The following is a 21353-nucleotide window of genomic DNA, read 5'->3' as shown; positions in this document are numbered from 1 at the left end:
GTGAATTCATATGTGATTATCTGTCTATATGTGGATGACATGTTAATCATGAGTCCTAGCCTTGATGTTGTGAGAAACACCAAGATGTTTTATCCTCCCAATTTGAAATGAAGGATTTGGGAGAAGGCGATGTGATTCTTGGAATCAAAATCATCGTAAAAGCGATGATGGCTATACGCTTTCACAAGAGCATTATGTTGAGAAGTTTTGAAGAAGTTTAACTTTTATGATAGTAAGCTTTGTGTCGACACCTTATGAGGCAAATAGTGAACTTGAGAAAAATGCTCAACATGGTGTACTTCGATCTAGATATGCCCAAATTATTGGTAGTCTCATGTACTTGATGAATTGCACTAGACGACATTGCTTATGCAGTTAGCGAGGCTAAGCGAGATACACTCATTGTCCTAGTCGGAACATTGGAGTCGTTAGAGAGATTAGCCAAGTACTTGAGAGGAACAATGAATTACGGCATAAGGTTTAGACAAACTCCACCGTGATAGAGGGTTATTGTGATGCAAACTGGATATCGATTCTCATGATATCAAGTCCACTAGTGGTTATATTTTTCACTAGGTGGAGGTGCGATCGCTTGGAAATCTTCTAAGCAGACCTTGATAGCTCGCTCAACCATGGAGTCCGAGCTTATTGCTTTAGATAAAGCAAGTCTTGCCGAAAGTGGCTTAGAAACCTCTTGGCGAGATCTTCCTATTGGTACAAAACCGCCTCTCGGTGTACCTATGCATTGTATTTGTCGGGCCGCAATAGCAAAGGCAAAAAGCAAATTGTATAATGGGAAAAGCAGGCATATTAAATGCGAGACTACGGTCTATAAAGCATTTCTTTGGAATCTGGAGTTGTGGCTCTAGATTATGTGAGGTCGAGTTAAATTTGGCCGATCCTCGACAAAAGCCACTTAACGGGGAGACAAGTGGTTCACGTCGAGGGGATGGGACTTTTGCCTTTAGATAGAGGGCGACAGCGGCAACCCACCTATGTGATTGGAGATCCCATGAAGTAGGTTCAAAGGGAAAAACAAGTCACCTAGTCGCTCCCGGTATGCTATTGTCTTTATTTGAGGCGTCCCACCCTATGACTAGATAGCATTTTTGTATACTTTGTATAACTTGAATAGCAATGAGAAAAGGATGAGTTATTTTACTCTTAATGGAATCCATAGTCCATTTTTTTATGAGATAGTGTATTTTAAGCGCTATGTACACTTGATGGATATCCACCTCACGTGAATGTAGAACCTGGGTGGGGTTCTTATGGGTATTGAGGCAAATACTACAGAGCATTCACTTAACACGTAAGCGCAAAGAGGCCAAAAAGCGCAACACCTTGAGCAGGGCATATAATGAAAGAGCAATGTGGGTGCATGTCCTCTATTTTACTACAAGGGAATGTTGGTTCAAAGATTTTTAATCCACCACTTTCGCGTATTATAAGACATGTTACCCTATGGTAGTTCAAGCCCGAAAAGCACCCGATATCTTATGCATTGGTTTTTCGATTCTCTCGGCATTTCGTTAACCCATTTCTTTTGTAATATCCTATTCCAAAATAGTGGGGGACTATAAGTATTTTGAAATAGTGGGGATTGTTGGAATCTTCATGTGTATTTCAAATACTTGTGTGTTGTTTAGTCCCCATTGATGAGCCACCACTAGCAAGTGAGGTATTTGAGGTGAACCTCTAACATAAGGCGTGCCCTTAGGGTACAAAGGCTTTTGTGTTAGGAGGAGGACTCACCCAAAAGCCACACTGCCGCCTTCCGCCCGCCCGGACGGCCGAAGTGGGTAATGCGTGGCGTGGGCTTGGGCTTGGGCTGTTTGACTAGTGGGTAGTGGATTATCAATTGCCTAAACTTGTTTTTGCTTTTGCAGCAAGTTTCGGCTAAGCTAAAGTTCTACTTTGATTAGGTTTTGTGAAACCGAATTAAAGAGGTGTCCTTCTCCATCTATGATTCAGTCATGCCTCTATATAAACACAGCTATGTTCATTAGAGGGGATTGATCGAGAGAGAGAGAGAGAGACCACGGAAGAGAGACTTCGTGTATATAGTGCTGCTTGCTTCTATATTGAGAGAGAGAAGACAAGTCGTGCTCCTCCATACACACCAAATAGCTTGAAGTTGAAGTCGTGATACACCCTTCTATTACCTACACGAAAGCGGATAAGTCTTTGATTGCTTCAATCTTCTTCTTTTCTCTTCTTCCGGCCGCCCGAGGAGAGTTATATTGCTGTTCTAGAGGGTAGTCTATTTCTAGTGCAAAGTTAGGCTGGCGTTAACCATTGAATCTCGTGAGGAAGAGCCATGCTTGTTGCCTTTCGCACCATTGGAAGGGGCGAAATCTTTCCTTAAGAAATGACCTAATCCAGCGCCTTGGTTATTACCTGTTATTCTGTCCTTGTCTTATATAAGTTTCTTTTATCTACATACAACACAAAATCCGTCAAAATTTTCCAGAAAAACAACCACCAAATTTCTGAAAAACTTTTGCTGTTTGCCACATATGGTTATATTTTTGCTGGTGACACAGGCTTTTGAGGTTTTACATTGACCATTTCACCAAACCCATAAATTATTGATCTTTCCCAGAACCCAGTGGTTATAATTTATAAACACCGAAGGTTGGTTTCTTCTTATTGATTATAACACAACCTTGACAAAGAACTAAAAGAAGTGAAGAACTATCTAGCTAGTCCAGCTTCTGAGCAAACAATGGCTACTAAAGAACCTTCTCCTAAACCTTGTCCACATCGAACACTTGGACAAATTGGTACGAGAACAGATTGTGCTGCTGCGTTTGGCTTGGGATATGGTTGGATCACGAAGGCCTGTCGACAGAATCTTCCCAAAGACACTTCTCGTTTTAGGAGTTCGTTGGGCAGGCACCATCTTGGCGGACCCATGTACAGTGTCCTGTTGTGTGGTTTCATTGCTAGTTTTGAGGGTTGTATGGTTAATCTCCGGAAGAAAGAGGACTCAATCAATTGGGGCATTGCTTCTGGTGCTGCTAGTGGGATCTTCGATATGGGCTCGGTGCAGCAGCTGTTTTTGCAGTTGCTACTGGGGGTTTGTTCTGGTTTAGCATGCGAGGTTGTTTTTCGTACTTTGGTTAATCATGCTTTGCCATCACAAGCTTTACATTCTATGAGGAGCTAATCGCTAATCTAAAAGAGGGAGTGAGGGACCCCAACATTTAAGAAAGACGGTCATCTTGCTGTTCTGTTAATCTCTTCTCACTATCTCATCTTGATTTCTCAAGATGTTACATGTGCCTGAACTTTGAATTCATTGTAAACTTTAATTTTTGCAAACTCTTGTATTTCAACTGGTAAATTTTCATTCGTAAGACTTTCTATTTGTGAATTACCCCAAATGGGTTGTTAGAAGATCACACAATTATCCAACGTGAAGTTATAATAAAATTTGGCACTAGATGTTTGACTAGATCGATGAAGTATCAATGACTGGAAAGACCAGAACTTGAATATAAAGCATTTACCATAGGGGTTGACCTGTTGTACCACTAGTCCAGTATCCTCCCAACGCAAAGGTAGGAGGCATGGTGGATTAATGGGTGGAAAAAAGTACCGGTGAGCTTTAGAGGTGGGTATTTGTTACACATTAGACATTTATAACCAACAATTTGTGTGACACTAGCCATTTGGCCCGGCCTATAGTCGGACTTGCTACATAGATAGCTAATGACTCAAAAACCTAAAGTCTACTTGAATAAATAATATATATATATTTATAGCTAATGATTCATTGCATATTTTGTTTGAATGATTTATATTTTTCTAATTTTTTTTTAACGGTTTTGGCGAAGAGTTTTATTTCTAGGTTTACAAACTCCCCTTTAGTAGGGAGTAGTCTATATACAATAGAGTACGTATTAAGTACTGATAGTTTTAGACTTCTAGTTTGAAGACGCAAGAGGAAAAATTATAGGACATCGCTTATACATGGCAAAAACATGATCCTTGAGTACTGACTTGGTCTCACCCAGTTTCCTAGCACATAGCATAAACAATGTGTAAAAAATAAAATTTCCAAGAACAGTATTGATAGTTCAAAATTTTGTAGGAGTACGTTTAATGTTGTGTAGTAGAAAAAGAGACAGTATAGTGATATTATAGTCGATACCAAAGAAAGTGAAGAATACTTAAGTAAATTCTGATTCCAAATTAGATGTAAATTGGAGATTAGGATTTTGTTGGCCGGGCCTGCTACATTGATAGCTAACAATTCAATAGTCGAAAGTCTACTTGAATATCTAATATATGTACATTCTTAGCTACTGAGTCAAAATCCAATATTCAAAAGAAATTGAACATTTATATCCCTAAATGCATTTCTCTAAGATCAATAAAAACTTAAATGTTGCATCCAACAATCAAGTACGGTTATGTTCAATTTATACAGACGCCTTGCTAAGCACCAACTCTAGGACTCCTCACTGAACCTCACCACCACCCCCTCTGGAGGAGGGAGACACTTCCAACTTCTTCAGTTGGTAACTCAATCGTTTGTCAGATTAGTGTGTCCAAAATGCATCCTTGAGAGAAATTAAATACTATTGTCTACAATTCAAAATACTTTCGACTAATTTTAAAACTCAATAAAAGCATAGAAGTTCATATTGTTAAGAATTAAGAAGAAGATTAAGGTTTTTTATTATTGATAGATCCCAAGTAGCTCATATATAATAATACTACCTAAACCTGTGTTAAGGTACTGGTTATAAAAAAAAAAAAAAACATTCCATGGTACTGTTGACACTCCATGATCAACTACAGTACATGCCATATAAGCTCTTGTAAAGATAATGTCTACAAACTATACTTATAAAACGTATTAACGGGTTTAAACTTTAGACACATACATCAATATACACTCTATACTTATAAAACGTATGAACAGGTTTAAACTTTAGACACATACATCAATATAAGCGAGACTATTAAATAATCCAACCAAGTAAAAGACACAATGTCCATTTTGGGATTCACTTCTCCAATATCTACTCCCTAGTCACAAATTCTGGAAAAGTGTGACATTCAAAACGATCAAACCACATAATGAGGGCCACTAAATCTGTATATTGTTCTCCATCCATTGAATTCTTACATTATCAGTGGATTCAAGATCAAGCTTAGTAGGTTGCAACTTGCAAGCACAAAGTGGTGTGTATTCTGATTCAATAATCCACAAATACTAAGCCAGACCTACTTAACATTATACTTATTTTATGATCTCTCCGTTCACACTTCCTGTTTAACATAACTCTTAAAGTAATCTTACAAAAATACTACAATTGTATTTTCCCTGTTTGCAGATGACTGGAACATACATTAGCACCTTGAGTATTATTATTTTTTTCACCCATATCTTGGGACCGAAAAAGACTAACGTAAATGCAATCTCGGGATAATCATATTATAACGGTATAAATGACACAAAAGTAGATCAATTTGTGTATCATTCCATTCATTGATTTCTTTGGGGTGCTTGTCTCAATATGACATGCAAAATAATAGTAAAAGAGAAAAATCATTTGAGGCACCCATCTCAAAAGCACTGCAAAATTCTAAAAACTAGGCAGGTCCAACATCCTCAACTAGGGGTGGGCAATGGGCCGGGTCGGGCTAGCCCGGCCCTAAATATTTAAAAGCCCTTTAGATATTAAGGTCGGGTCGGCCCGGCCCTAAAGTCAGCATAGGGTCGGGTCGGGCCGGGTCACAAGTCTAAATCTTAAGCCTTGACCCTACCCTAAGCCCTCTTTAAAGGCTTTAGGGCCGGGTTTTAGGGCCGGGCCTATATATTTTCTTCGTTTTACAAATGCCATTTTTCAGACAAAGGTTGTTTTTTTGGTTTCTGTGTTACAAATTTCTGCTCTGTATTTCGCTTTAATGGTATAGACGAAAACCTTTAGTTCTAGACTTGGCTTGGATGTGAATAAAAATATAATTTATAAGAAGTAAATGGGAAAATAAATTGAGAATAATAAGTTCTAGACTTTGATTTGATGATCAAAGGAATAAAGTCTTATTTTTTTATTAGGCTAATACTCATTGTTCTTCATGGCTGCTAGATAGGTTGACAAGTTTTTGTTATATAAAACAAGTTATTGAAAGTACTCTTGGGTGTAAGTAATAAATTACAAAAGACAATGTTATTTTAATTTAAAATATTTAACAAAGGGTTGGACAATTATGGTACGTGTATTTATAGTGAAAATGTGAAACTATAACTAAGGCTTGGTTAGGGCTGAATTAGGGTCGGGCCTATGTTTCAGAACCTTAGCCCTAGCCCTGCCCTAGAAGGCCTTAGGGTCGGGTCGGCCCTACCCTAAACTCTGTGAGGGCTTTAGTTGTGAGGGTTTTATAGGGCTTAGGGTCGGGTCGGTCAGGGCCGGGTTAGGGTCGTTAGGGCCAAATTCCCACCCCTATCCTCAACAGGTAACTGAATCTCATCTATAGTTGCTAAATTGATGCCCTGAGGCAAAGGGATATCAACATCTGGTTCAGTTGTATGTTTGCAATCAGTTGTGGCCTTTGGCATGTCTTCAAGATTATCTTTTTCATTCTCGGTGGATTTCGAAGAGGTCACACTGGAATTGGGAGGCTCCTCTATATTCTTCTATGACTTGGCACCACGGCCTTTGGTCTGTGCCGACTTCTTCAACCTGTTTTGTCGTTTCTTATGTGTATTCTCATCAACCCTTTCATCTATCTCTTCTTCTTCGTGCGGTATGGTGTTCAAATCGATTCCACTGCTAAAATGAGCTTTCTTATTCCTTTTCTTTATTTTTTTTGCCATCACCTTTGCTTCCATCAACCACGCATATCTGGTACAATTATAAAATGAGTGTAATATAGAATTAGAAAATAAAATAATAATAATTAATAAAAAAAGTACTTTAGTCACTTCCAATATAATTTTGTTAACACCACGTAGTCACCACTATGGCGAAATTATTGTTTACAATACCATACTCTAAGCGCAAATTATAACTTTCAACTTTTACACTTCTACAACTTTAAGAAAATTGACCTTATATTTAAATTATTGTTTCACTTGTGTATAGTTAGATAAACAAATCAGTCTTGCGAGTCTGGTATAGAAACAATACCATTCATCAAAGCCATTAGCCCAAATTATACTAACACACATATTTAGTGTACACAATCCTTTCAATTCTATTTTATATCTTCATTATAAAAACTAAAATAAGGTTTTTCATATCTAAATGAAAACGACTCCATATTTATAGGTGGAGTAAACACAGGGTGTCTAAGGATATCCGAGCCAATATTTCAGACAGTCACTTGGAATTTCAAACTTAGAAAAGCATAGCTACCAAACAGCAAAAGATGTACCTTTCAGAAGTACAAATGAATCGCCTACCAGTATATTCGCATTACCAATGCTGTTCAAAGGATGATTAGGATTAGTCCCACCCATAGATCCAACCAAAACAATCTGTTTTACTCCTGCTGCTTTAGCTGCATAAGAGTATCATATTATTCAACAAAACATTGCCCTCTGCTCTAAAACAAAAGAGAGAGAGAAAAAAATAAAGACAATAATTAAGGAAAGAGAAGTACTCACCTGAATCTATTTGATTCTTCTGTCCAATCCAGTCATCCTACAAAGCCAAAATTTCAATTCATTATGAGTTGATGAAAAATAAAATAAAAGTTTGATGTATAGATAAGTACAGCTACACAATAGTTACCTGCAATGTCTTTAGAAGGTGAATAACAATCCACAGCAGATAGAAATGAATTCCCGTCATACCCTCCTAATAAGAATATGAGTTCTTCACCGCGATCCACTGAAATCCTGAGCATGTAATTTGAAATCAAGGGGTTCTTGAGTCAGGAGGAGAGAAGATAAATAATTTTTTTTGGTAAAGGTGGGGGGTGGGGTTTTGAGTTTTGACCGAAAGGTATTTTTATTTTTTCCTTTTTTCTTATTGTTACGCGAACAGTTCCTAAAATTGGGCGTGAGCCATAATTTAATTTTGACATTACTCTATCATATTGTGGAATCAAGGTGGTATAGCAACACTGGAATTTTCTACGAATGCCCTTTGGTTTAATTATTGTGTATATTTCTGATGGCAAATTGTACTCATAGGCCATAACACAGTGACAACATGTTCCTTTATGTACACAGAGATGCTTTGTTTGTTCTTCTGAAACTTCATGTGTACGCCTTTCTTAAAGTTTCTTTCAGTAAGTTATTCTTCTAGTACTGTTGAAAAAATAAGATACATATAAAAGGTCGGTTGAAATTACTTGGACTTGGGATACATCAGTGAAGTGTTCCTTCTTCTGTCTATTATATATTGTATTAACTATTTGGACTTGGGATTCTTGGTAGATTTTCACTTTGTAGGATTTTGGTGTGTTGGTCATACTCATGCAGTCAAGCAGTGGATGACTTGGTGAAAAAGTGGGAAAACCAGCAAACCAAGAAACTGTCTCTTAATATTCCTAACTCACTTTTTAGGTTACATGCTAAACCAAACCATATGAAAGTTTTCCAATAGAGAAGGTTTGTCATTTCCATTTGCTAGACCACTTCTGAGACGTTTTCTAAAAGTGGAACCTGATTTTGCCCAATCTATACAACTAAAACGGCAACTGAAGTTAACACATCATAAATGCAAAGTGAGACTAAAACGATTCCCCAATTCACCCAAACAGTAATACAAACCCTAGTTACGACATCAGATTAAATTAATATAACTAAAAAAAAGAGACAGCTGTAAATCTGGAATAGAGAGAGGAAAAAATTGTTACTTTTGAATCACTTGTTGGTTTTTTGGTGGTGGTGTCGTCCTTCTCTGTAGCGTAATCAAGTGGAGAGTAAAGGTGTACCGTGTTGCAAGTATTCAGGTCAGATCCAGGTCAGATCCAGGCTTGAACAGTGGGTATGCAGAAATGATTAAGGATAATAAGATATTCGTCTGGAATGATGTCCAAAAGTGGATGGATATACACTATCAAATTCTGAAAGAATCAAATGTTGATTCAACAGAGATCAGAACCAGTCAAGGTCTCAGTCATGGAATCAATATGTATTCTTATTTTGAAGTGTCTTTTCTACCTTCCTCCTTTGTCTCAACAGTTCTAAGTCTTCCGGTCTTTTTCCTTCTATCACGCAACGTTCTGAATGGCCTAGTTATTGTTCGACATATCAAGGTCTCCTATTATCCAATAATTGTATTCTGTCTGTCTCATTTAGTTCTACTCATACTTTACTATGCTATTCTAATTGTCTGTCAAGGCAAATCCTTTGTTGATTTTGTGCAGATGGTTCCTCCTATTGTCTATAAGATCCATCAAGATATATCTAACTCCCTGTTTACAGAAGATCAAAGAATCAGTCACACCAACAATCCGGACAACAAATATCTTTCCAGAGAAACCATAAAAGCACCTGGTCGGTCACATCTTGCCCCCCCATACAGAACACCACCGCACACCAAAAACCCAAATATTAAATTCAACAGTGCAACCACTCATCATTCTACCAAGTGTAATTATCCACACTCAATCTTCTGTACAAAAAGTCTGATCATTGCCATGCAGGAGAATCCACATGAAGATCTACAAAATATACAGGAAGATCCAAAAAAATATCTACAGATTCTACAGGAAGATCCAAAAAAATATCTACATAAGTATTCCTACCACAGAGGAACTCTATATAGTATGGACGGTCTAGTTCATACACTCTCACAGTCTCTTTATCTGGGAAACACAGAAGCAGATAGTAGAGAAAAAAACATAGTAATGGATCTTCCGAGAAGTCTTTTGATACAGTCCCAAGCCCGATGGATCACATCTTTGATAGGTCGCCTCCTCACTGACGTAGAGCAAAATCCAAATGAAATTCTGAATGCAATCCGTCAAAAATGGAAGTTGAAGAAAAAGCTGGATATTGTGGTGGTTCAAGGAAATCTTTTCATTCTAAGGTTTGAAAAAGAATCTGATAAAATCAAGATTCTAAGACACCAACCATGGCAGATGCTGGGATACCTTCTGGTATTGAAACCTTTCTCCCCAGATCAAGTGCCTAATCAAACAAGATTCGACACCACACCTTTGTGGATCACTTTTGAAGGGCTACATCTGGAACACCAACTCCCTCTCTTCATTGAAAGAATCGCTACCGCAGCTGGTAGGGTCCTCCAAGTCTTTCCGGCAGATAATGAGCCAAGGGATGCTGATGGTTTCCGAGCAAGGGTAGAGGTTGATCTCAACCATCCACTACGACAAGGACGACTAGTCCAAACTGTGGATCATGGGTCGGTCTGGATCTCTTTCCATTAAATTGGTCTCCCATACCACAACTGCAGAAACTGCTTCAAACTTGGACACGACACGTACAACTGTACTACTATTGTCCCAGCAAATACGGAAGCAATGGCTATCATGATGATCGAACCGGAAGACCCGATAATTCCTCAAAGGACTGAGAACATCATCCAACCCCCTGTTATTCATGAGAATGCAACTGAAGAAGAAAGGGTTCATCTTTTGGCACTGTTTGGAGGTACAGCCACCATTCTAATACCAAACAACCCTAACCTGGAAGAACCAACACCAGAACGTGTACTGGTGGGGTCTGGATCCAACAACCAAAATATTTCTGACCCCATGAAAGAAAACAAGACACGTGTCCTACCCAGATCTGTTCGGCCAAACATCCTTTCTAAACGAAACCGGCGCCCTGACCCGATCAAATACCCACCCACAACCCCGAAAACAAGCCCAATCCCATATATGACGCCTCTTAACTCCCCACCAACCATTCTTAACTCCCCACCAACCAGTCCATCTGCAGTAACACAAACAGACCAAACATTGGATTCTCCGGATCAACCACAGCTTATCAAACCCTTATCTCGTAGGAAATCACGAGGAAAAGGAAAATGGGTGGAATCCTCAGACAAACCACCCAAAAAGAGGAAGGCTGTGTCCTCACCACGAGAATCATCACCAATTAATCATCACCCACTGATAGGGGTGACTTCGGATCGGATCGGATCGGATTAACCTCCTTCGGAATTTTTCCAAAAAAAATTCGGAACCTAATATGCTAGCCAAATCCGATCCAATTTTTTTTCGGATTCAAAATATATTTCCAATTTCGGAACTTTCGGAAATTTCGGAATAACTCGGAAATTTCGGAATACTTGGTAAATTTTCAAAGATCTCTTTACTTTCAATTATTTTGGAATATCATACGTCCAATGTTCATTGTAGGGAGAGAAAATCATGCCCACAACACCAACGTGTACCAACAACAACGCGACTTGTTTATCGAGAAAACCCATTTTCATTCAAACAAATGATCTAAGAAAAATCGAAAAAAAAGAACCTCTGACCACCAATAGTAATAGCAAGCATTGCATTCTATTGAGGTCGGGTATTTGTAATGTTTCAATCTTTTTTAGGTGTGTGGAAATTAAAGCGTGAAGTTAATGCGATAAATAATGGATTATGGTCTTGGACTCAAAGTATTTTTACATAATATTCTATCTATTGGAATTTGGCTTTTTGGATTGGTCCGGAAGTCATTATACGCCCTCAATGTCATTTTTTTTTCATATCATTGTTGTTATGGCGGACGCGGAATTGTAATGACGAAGTAGAGTAGTCCAATTCAAATGGGGAAGTAGCGGCTAGGTTATGTTTTTGTTTTGTTTTTGGAAGTAAAAAACTAGAAAATGAATGAACGGTCGAGATCTAATCAAGTGGATAGTGGGAGAAGTATATATTTTCGGAATAAATTGGCAATAATATCGGAATTTTCGGATCGGATCGAATTTTAGAATTATATCCAAATCCGATCCAATTTTTTTTCGGAATTTTCGGAAATCAGAAAATCGGAAAATCGGCCCATGAAAACTACACCCAAAGCCAGACCAATTTCGGGTCGGATTTCGGAAAAATCGGAAATTCGGCAAAAAGAGACACCCCTACCGGCCACTGATGGTTTCAGAACCAATCCCTTACTACCCATGGATTCCTTATATTCCACCAAATGAAGATATCCTAGATTGCTCCTCATATGAAAGCCAAACTGATACTCAATCACATATGCCCATTCCACCACCTACTTCTCGTCTTGATACTGAACCCACTCTTCAATCGGTTTGGGACATGATCTCTAACCCAACTTTCAACCAAATTCTCCTGTCACAAGGCATCATACTCCACTCTGTTAGGGGCAATTTAATTGGGGGACCTGAACAAGTAACTCCACAAACTGAGATTCAAGCCAATATCCCACTACCATCTCATATCATTGAAGACGCCACCCACCTCCACATGCAGACACCCATCAATCTCACTGTCGAAATTATGGAAAATTCCTTGATTGAAGCTAGTCCACCAAACATTCCCATCTTTGAGCATCTGGAACTGGGAATAGATATGTCTGGATCTTATGCACAATATGAGGATACTACTATTAACTCCACCAACCAGGTAATCCACATCCACTCAAGCTCTCAATTTCCTTCTATAATAATCTCCTCTGACACTTGCACTATTAATACTCCCATGTTAACAATTGCTGTTCATAATTACTGTAACATTTTGTATATTCAGCATCTATTCCTATCTCTTACACTCTTCTATAGTTTCCATTTTAAGTTTAACATCCACTGTTTTCTGCTTCTGAATCAACAATCTGTCTTTTTAGCCGTTGTTTTTCTTCAAGTGATATATTCTTCTTCAAGTGATATATACATCTTACTTATTAGGACCATCATATTCTGCTTTTTTCTGTTTAAATCATGTTTTCCCATGGGGTTAGTGACTGGACCAGATCAGTCACCAGTAGTGTTTTTATGAAGATCCTAAGTTGGAATTGTAGAGGGTGTGCTAATCCAGGCACTGTTCGTCACCTTACCAACATCATCAATGTAGATAACCCGGATATTTTATTCCTTTTTGAAACAAAAGCTTCTAGTAATTATATGTACAGTCTTTCTGCTTCTCTAAACTACCCCCACCATCATTGTGTTCCATCCAATAATACTGCCGGGGGTTTGTGTCTCATGTGGAAGAATGGTATCCATATAAAGGTTCTCAATTACTGTTTTCACCATATAACCATTTCCATTACTCTTGGCACCCACTCAACACCTTGGATTGCGTGTTTCTTTTATGGTAGCCCCTACAAAACTCACAGGGACAAGAGCTGGGACTCTATTAGAAATCTTAGGGACTGTGACAAACCTCTCCTTATCATAGGAGACCTGAATGTTATTCTCTCTGAAGAAGACAAAAAAGGAGGTAATGAGTATGATATCCATGATAGTTACCCTGCCCATGAGATCATTAGAAATTAGGCTCTTATTGATTTAGGCTACAAAGGGCATCCATACACTTGGACCAATAAAAGAACTGACAAGGACAACATCCAACAAAGGCTAGATAGGGCACTCTCTTCTCCCGAGTGGCTCCTAAATTTCCCAGAATCCATTCTCTACCATTTACCAATCATTGCTTCTGACCACTCTCCAATCCTTCTCAATACTCACCCTTCTTTTCAAAACACACACAAGCCTTTTAAATTCCACCATATGTGGATTGACCACCCAGATTACCCAAATGTCATTACAAAAGCTTGGCAAAGAGTACATCTCCCTTTAAACACTCCATCTCACCTCTCCTTTGGGAAACATCTATCCTCCACTAAAAAGGCTCTCAAAGTCTGGAACAGAATCATCTTTGGTAATATTTTCAAAAAGATTTCTCTTCTAAAGAATCATATTGCTGAGATTCAAACTAGAAAACCCTCTAGAGAGAATGTTAACTTAGAGCACATGGCTCTTGATGAGCTTGATATTTTACTTACAAGTGAGGAAAAGATCTGGAAACAAAGATCTAGAGATAAAGATATTTTGGAAGGGGATAGGAATACTCGTTATTTTCACATCAAGACTCTTAGACACAGAAAATTCAATAAAATTGAGTGCCTTAAAGACTCTCAAGGAGATTGGGTTACTAATCATCATGACATTGGTCTTACTGTGGTTTCTTACTTCCAGAATCTTTTGACTAGCAGTAGTGCTGTTGATCTCCAACCTTTAGCTCTTCTCTTCCCACCTCAAGTCTCGCTTGAAGATAACAGTGACATACTCAGATCTGTCAATTTGAAAGAAGTTCATGATGTTGTGTTTAGCATTGGTGGCCTCAAGTCACCTGGGCCTGATGGCTTCCCTGCCATCTTTTACCATAACTCTTGGGATATTATTGGGGTTTCTACCCACCAGATGGTTGCCGATTTCTTCAATCAAGGGCATTCTCTTGCTCCCATAAACCACACCAACATTGTCCTGATCCCTAAGTGTCAAAACCCTGTGTCTTGTAATGATTTCCGTCCTATAAGTCTTTGCAACATATCCTACAAGATCATTTCCAAACTTCTATCCAATAGACTCAAGAAGGCCATCTCAAATTGTATATCCCCTTTCCAAAGTGCTTTTGTGCCTAAAAGGCAGATCAGTGATAACATCATTCTTGCTCATGAGATCATGCATACCCTTAAGCTAAAAAAAGGAGCTTCTGGTCTCATGGCTATCAAAATAGACATGTCCAAAGCCTTTGACAAAGTCTGTTGGTCCTCTATCCTTTCTACTCTCTCTTCCCTTGGGTTTGACCAAAAGATTGTCCACCTAGTCAGGCAGTGCATTACCTCCCCCCACTTCTCCCCTATCATTAATGGCACACCTACTGGCCATTTCATGTCTTCTAGGGGTCTCAGGCAAGGAGACCCCTTATCTCATATACTGTTTATTCTTTGTATGGAGATTCTCTCTAGGATTCTTAATCAGAAGACTAATGACAACAAGCTTCATGGCATAAAAATTTCTAGGAATAGTGCTGCTATCTCTCACCTTCTTTTTGCGGATGATGCTTTCATTTTTTGCCGGGCCAATCTTGAAGAAGCATCTGAGCTTCTTGATGCCTTAAAACAGTTTTGTAAGATCACTGGGCAAGACATTAACTATGGAAAATCTGGCATACATTTTAGTAAAAACATGGCCCAGGATCAGAAATATATCATCACTCATATGCTCAATATGAGAACTATTCATATAGGGGAACATTACCTTGGCTCTCCTCTGTTCTTAGGGCAGAATAAATCAGAGATCTTTAATAGTATTATTTCTAAAGTTAGTAATAGGATCTCTGGCTGGAAAAGTAAGCTCCTCTCACAGGCAGCTCGAACTGTTTTGATTAAATCCATTGCATCAGCCATTCCTGTTTATACCATGAGTACCTTTCTTTTACCTCATAAAGTTACTAATACTATCAATGCCCTCCAAAGGGACTTCTGGTGGGGCATGAGCCCAGGCAGAAAACACCCTTTGTACCTCAAATCATGGAAATTCATATGCAAATCAAAAAAGAATGGAGGCTTAGGAATCAGAGATACTGAACAGGATAATCATGCTCACTTAAGTAGAATAATATGGCATATCATTACTAATCCATCTTCCTTCTTATCACAGCAGTTGAAAGGTAAGTATTTCAACAATACTTCTGCCTTACATTCTATCTTTGTCCATAACTCCTCTTGGTTTTGGTATAGCATGTGTACAGTTCTCCCTATTATTAGAGATAACTCTATATGGCAAATTGGTAATGGGCTAGATGTAGACATTTGGTATGATGCTTGGATACCTGGACTACCATTGGGCAAGGTCCCAATCACCCCCAACAATAATTCCATTCTCACTTGTGTGTCAGATCTCATCCACCATCACACTAAGACTTGGAACATACCTATTCTTAACCATCTCTTTGATCATAATACCAGTATGGCAATCCAACAAATCTACCTCCCTAGATCCCCTATTGATGATAAAATCCAATGGAACCTTACAAAAAGAGGTATACACTCAGTCAAGTCACTATATCAACACCTCGGCCCAAATTCTTACAGCCAACACAATCAAAAACAAACTTGGCCTTCTGGCAGAACATTCATAGTCCTAGAGCCACACTGTTTGCATGGAAGTGCTACTATGACATAGTCCCCACTCGTGATCACCTTGGCCAGCTGTTCCATATACCTGACAAATCTTATGCATATGGATGCGAAGAACAGAAACTATCCACCACCTTCTTCTCGACATGCCACTTTACTAAAGCACTCTGGTTCTTAACACCTTGGAATCTAAGATTAGTACACTTTGCACACCTTCATGTTAAACAATGGATAGATTTTTGGTATAATCCGCCACCCGAATGGCCAATCAATCGTAAGCTCTGGACCAAATTCTGTTTACACTTATATTGGACTTTATGGTCGGAGAGATGCTCGGTATACCATGATCGAAGAAGACCAAACATGCTTAAGTTGTCTTTAGCTATGCAAAGGTTCTTTAACTGTAATGAGAGCACCTTAATCTTGCAGGAACAAAGAGTGAAAACTGTTCAGTAGATCTTGTGGAAACCACCCCACACAAACTGGGTTAAACTAAATGTTGATGCTTCTTTCACAAAAGGAAAGAACACAACATATGGCTATGTGCTTAGGGACTCATCTGGTCTGTTCTTGGCTGCAGGAACTGAACAAGGAAAAGACAACACAGCAGAAGAAGCAGAAAGCAGAGGGATACTCAGAGCCATCCAATGGAGCTTGAAGTTCAACCATAGGAATATGGAAGTGGAAACTGACTCCCCAAACCGCCAAGAACTTTTTGGAAAAAAGAAGAATGTAAATATAGGTCGGTCTTCTCAAAGAATATCTTATTGAGGCTCGCCCTATTAGCTACTAAGGAACTCTTTTGTACTCTGTGGATAAACAGATCCGGAAACAAAGTGGCCCATATGTTAGCTTGCTATGGAAAATCCCCCCCTGTTCCTCAAGAATGGTTAATAACCCCGCCATTGTGGCTTCGGGACATTTCGAGCAAAGGATGTAAACAATGTAAATTTTCCTATCTAATTAATATATATATATATATGATAATTAACAAAAAAAATAATAATAAGTGCAGCTGCCATAGCCGCTAGAAGAAAAACGAACCTTGATAATATTGAAAGCGTTGTTACTAATAATTCTCCTCTCATAAATTTTACTTCCAAACTATATTGTACAGAAGAATATGCGGATAAATATAGGTCATTTGGATTTGCAACTTTTAGGAAATTAACATATAACACCATCTCCCCCAGGATGGATGGACTGCCATTTTATACGGTATACGAATAAAGAAACGGAGCTAAAAAACATCCCACGATCATAATTCAATTATTAATCACATTACACACACATTGGATTCAAAACACCAAGCAATTTGAACAAAAGATTCATCCAATTTTGCAAGTTAAAACGGTAAAACCACATGTGAGGCGCAAATTCATCATAAATAACTTACCGGATTTGGGGAGAGAGAATTGGAATCGAATTGAGCTAGCAAGAGCGAATTTGGAATTCCACTTCGACCTTTTCCACCACCCTCACATAAAACTAACCACGAACTACTCAACTCTGAATCTTGCTCATCGTTCTCCATCGATTTCTGCTTGTCGAAGATGTTGTTTGTTGGAGCCCAAGCAAGCCGTAACTTGGAACCCCATATTTTCGCTACAGTGAATCTTCCCCATTCTTTTTCTTTGTCATACTCTCTGTATTGGTCGCTTCCTTCAGTTGAGAGAAGAACAGAGAGTTTAATCTGCGACATATTCAAGGGAGCCTAATAAGATACATAGCCCACTGATATTATATGACTCAAATTAAGATGTCAGTGAGAGGTCTAAGAGATCAACATAATAAGTCACAAATGAAAAGAGCAAAGAGATGCATAAGGAATGGGTTGCCTCACTAACAGGGAATTCCAAAGTTTGTTTGGCTGCTAACTTTATAGCAACCTCAGAACTGCATCAACAAATTCTTTATTTCGAGAAGGTCCAATCATCCTATTGTAAGCAACGTAGAATAGAAGACTAAATCACGATGCCACTTTCTGATCTAAAATACATGCTATTGTTAATATATTCGAAAAACATTTATGCTTTTATTAGCAAAATAGATATATACCGGACCACCAAGATACTGAAATCCTGCAAGTGCAAGCTCTTTCAATATGTCATCCTCACCAATTACGTAGACCTATATGTCCGCCAAAGAAAAGGAAAAAAATATATATTATAGAACAAATTCAGTGACAGTGGCTCTGCGTGGCTTTGATTTATAGGTTTCAGAGGATCTGATCTGTTCAAGGTCTTAGGTTCTTGGTTACAGTTTTTCCGTATTGTTTCCTAGATTTGGTAGAATTGTTTGTAACAAATACTAATCTCTTGCCCTGAATAAAGAAAAGGAGAAAAAAAAATTTATTCTTCCGGAGTATTATTGGGGGAGAGAGAGAGAATTCCATCGTGCCTTGGAACGAAGCATATCAAGAGTTTGGGGCACTCCATCGATCAGACTATCGCCTTTCCATATAACCCCTGCATGCCAAACATGATCATCATCACCGGACTAAATTCCAAATTACCTTAGATAAAATTAGTAACTATATAGAATATAGAAAAACGACCATCACAATCAAATATGAATGTCTCCACGGACTCGATAAGCTCGTCGGCATTCTGGAGAAGCTGAGCCAATGAAGACACTCGTTTAATTTTGGAAGAAGAGAAGAATAAGATAGAGGGTTTGAAGTGAATTTTTTTTTAGAGAGTTGGGAGTGTTTTGTAGAATTGAAAAAATAGTATAGAAAGAGGTTTTTAACTATTTTGGGCTACGAACAATTGAAATCGGTAAAAAAGGACGTGGAATTCTTTTTTTTATAAAAAATCTGATGTGTCATTAGTCTCAGAGAAAAAAGGAGGGCTGACGTGGGTACCTGGGAGCATTCTCAACTACTCAGTATTAATGGTCTTTGATATGACATAGGGCTGCGGTATTGACACCCCATTTTATAGGCACCCCTTTGGATGATATATGATTTTCTAAAGAGAAAAATAGATGATATATGACATATATCGGAATGATATATGATATATATCTTTTAAAACAGGTTTTAGTCTCATAAAGTAGGGTGCCAATACCGCGCCCTATGACATATCGCACCGCCAGCATAACGGACCAATATCTCCATGTAACAATGTAAAAGTACAGGAAAAAAAAAAAAAAAAAAAAAAAAAAAAATAAAAATAATAATAATAATAATAATAATAATAATAAATAAATAAATAGGTTCCCTGAACTTATCCAGAATTAAAATGGTGAAACTGCTGCCGTATAGAAACATCTTTTGAGTTTTAATTTTTGAGGTGTTTATGGGCCCGTGCTTCTCATATCAAGGTCTGACCCGTTATCTTATAAGCCCAGTCCTAATACGGCCCATACTCTAAAATCTAAAAAACATCCTAGGGTTTCCGTTTAACTGAAGTAATAGCACGGAAATTCGGCATTTGTCCTTCATAGGAGAGATTGGGTATTCAACTTGCTTCATTGTTCAATAGAGGTTTGTTTTCAACAGTTTTCTTTTTGTCAAGTTTTCAATTATGTCTACAAAGAAAATTATTGAATTTGAGGAAGGATGGGGAGTAATGGAAAAGGGAATAACAAAGTTGATGAAGATTCTTGAAGGGTATCCTGAGTTACCACTTAATTCAGAAGAATATATGCAACTATACACAACTGTGTACACATTATGCACCCAAAGACCTCCCCATGATTACTCTCAACAACTTTACGACCAATACAATAGGGCGTTCGATGCATATTTTGCCTCAATCGTTTTACCATCTATTCAAGAAAAGCACGGTGAATGTACGTTGAGAGACTTGGTTAAAAGGTGGGCTAATCATAAAACTTTGTTAAATTGGATTATACCTTTTTTCCATTACCTAGATCGTTTTTTTGTTACTAGGATGAAATTAGAGCCACTTAAAAATGTTGGGCTACTTTGCTTCCACGATTTGGTGTATGAAAAAGTCAAAGTCAGTGTTAAAGATGTTGTAATTTGTTTAATTAACCGTGAGCGAGAGGGGGAGCTGATTGATCGAGCATTGTTGAAGGATGTGTCCGATGTTTTTGTTGAAATGGGGATGGGGGGAATGTATTGTTATGAAAATGACTTTGAAGCAGCATTGCTTGATGACACTTCTACTTATTATTGCATCAAGGGGAATAAGTGGATTGAAGAAGATTCTTGTGAACTGTATATGTTGAAGGTTGAGGAGTGTTTGAGATTAGAGAAGGACAGGGTTTTGAGTTACTTGCATTCAAGCAGTGAACAAAAGGTTTTGGAGAGAGTGCAACAACAGTTGTATGTGAAACTACAGACAAGGCAGTGTCTTGAAAATGAACGCTCTCAACTTGAAAATGAACACTCTCGTTTACTTTTTTCGTCGTTACGGATAGATTGAAAAGGCCAGTTGAGATAACATATCTAACCTTCTGCTTTGCTTTTTCATATCATGCCTTCTTATTAGCATCATTTATAGTCTTTGAATTATATTTTTATTTCGGACGAATTGAATTTGGACCTTAATGCTTACAAGTATATTGATTTTTCCATCGCATCATGCTGTGAATTTAATTTGCTGTATTCTTCTAGTTATTTGAGAAATATACTCTGTCAACTGTCTTTGCCAAGTGACATCAAAGCCAAATGACGAAGTAGGAGTTTAAACTTTTGTAGAGTGGCTATTCTGCACTATTGCTCTTGTATGCTTGTAGCTTAAGCGAAGACATCAAAGGTGCTTTGGGCAGCTGAGACCTGAGAGTACCTAGGCATGAAGTTTTAGAGGCTGGTCTAATATTAATTTCTCTTCATCGTTGTTTTACCTTTGTTTCGCATTTGAAACTCAGTGCACAATCAACTGCCTGCATTAGGCATCTTTCTGTCATCAGTCCATCACCATTATATTGGTTGTGGACTAGGATTCCGCAATTCTTGTAAAATAGCAAAGTCTGTTTCAAATTTTCGACATGAGGGGCATGGCCTTGTAAGCTTCTTAGCTTCTCAAAGACTACTCTTTATTGGTTTTGTTCTTGAAGGCTTCTTAGCTTAAGACACCATTGGTGATTGGTGTTGTGGCCTTATGGGTGGTAATGATTTCAACAAAATCAAAGGTGGTAGGGGTAGAGTGATAGCACATAGATGCAACGGAAAATTTTAAAGTAGGAAATAGTAGAATTTGAGATGGGGAGTTCATCATGTGAGCCAATTCTACCGAAATTTTGGAGAACTTTTGGTGTTTGCATTAAAATATCAAATGGTCAAGTTATACTGTAACCATCCGTGCGCTATTACTACTCTATTTTGCAACTTACTTTT

General features: G+C 38.2%; 2 protein-coding genes and 1 pseudogene across 3 annotated transcripts; 2 read left to right on the top strand and 1 right to left on the bottom strand.

Moving 5' to 3' along the window:
• Positions 1-5611: 5611 nt before the first annotated feature.
• On the bottom strand, positions 5612-8964 carry LOC147479520 (uncharacterized protein At2g37660, chloroplastic-like). Of its 2 annotated transcripts, none has more exons than XM_086580292.1 (5): positions 8827-8964; positions 7755-7861; positions 7628-7664; positions 7396-7521; positions 5612-6863 (listed from the first exon to the last, which is right to left on the bottom strand). In XM_086580292.1, exons 2-5 carry the CDS (start codon positions 7812-7814, stop codon positions 6850-6852), a joined length of 237 nt encoding a protein of 78 aa, XP_086436418.1. In that variant the 5' UTR covers positions 7815-7861; positions 8827-8964; the 3' UTR covers positions 5612-6849. The 2 variants fall into 2 exon arrangements, with proteins under 2 accessions (XP_086436418.1, XP_086436417.1); XM_086580291.1 differs by having other exon boundaries at positions 7424-7521.
• Positions 8965-12017: 3053 nt separating this feature from the next.
• On the top strand, positions 12018-16742 carry LOC147479519 (uncharacterized). Its single transcript, XM_086580289.1, has 2 exons — positions 12018-12525; positions 16623-16742. The coding sequence occupies exons 1-2, from the start codon at positions 12028-12030 to the stop codon at positions 16698-16700; spliced, it is 576 nt and encodes a 191-aa protein (XP_086436415.1). The 5' UTR covers positions 12018-12027; the 3' UTR covers positions 16701-16742.
• A 2830-nt stretch (positions 16743-19572) lies between these two features.
• LOC147479518 (cullin-1 pseudogene) lies at positions 19573-20439 on the top strand (annotated as a pseudogene).
• The last annotated feature ends 914 nt before the right edge of the window (positions 20440-21353 follow it).

The sequence above is a fragment of the Coptis chinensis genome, chromosome 8 (genome assembly GCF_015680905.1).
Source record: "Coptis chinensis isolate HL-2020 chromosome 8, ASM1568090v1, whole genome shotgun sequence".
In the NCBI taxonomy this organism is placed as follows: Eukaryota; Viridiplantae; Streptophyta; class Magnoliopsida; order Ranunculales; family Ranunculaceae; genus Coptis; species Coptis chinensis.
Note: the sequence above shows the minus strand (reverse complement) of the source record. Positions and strands in the feature narration are given on the sequence as shown.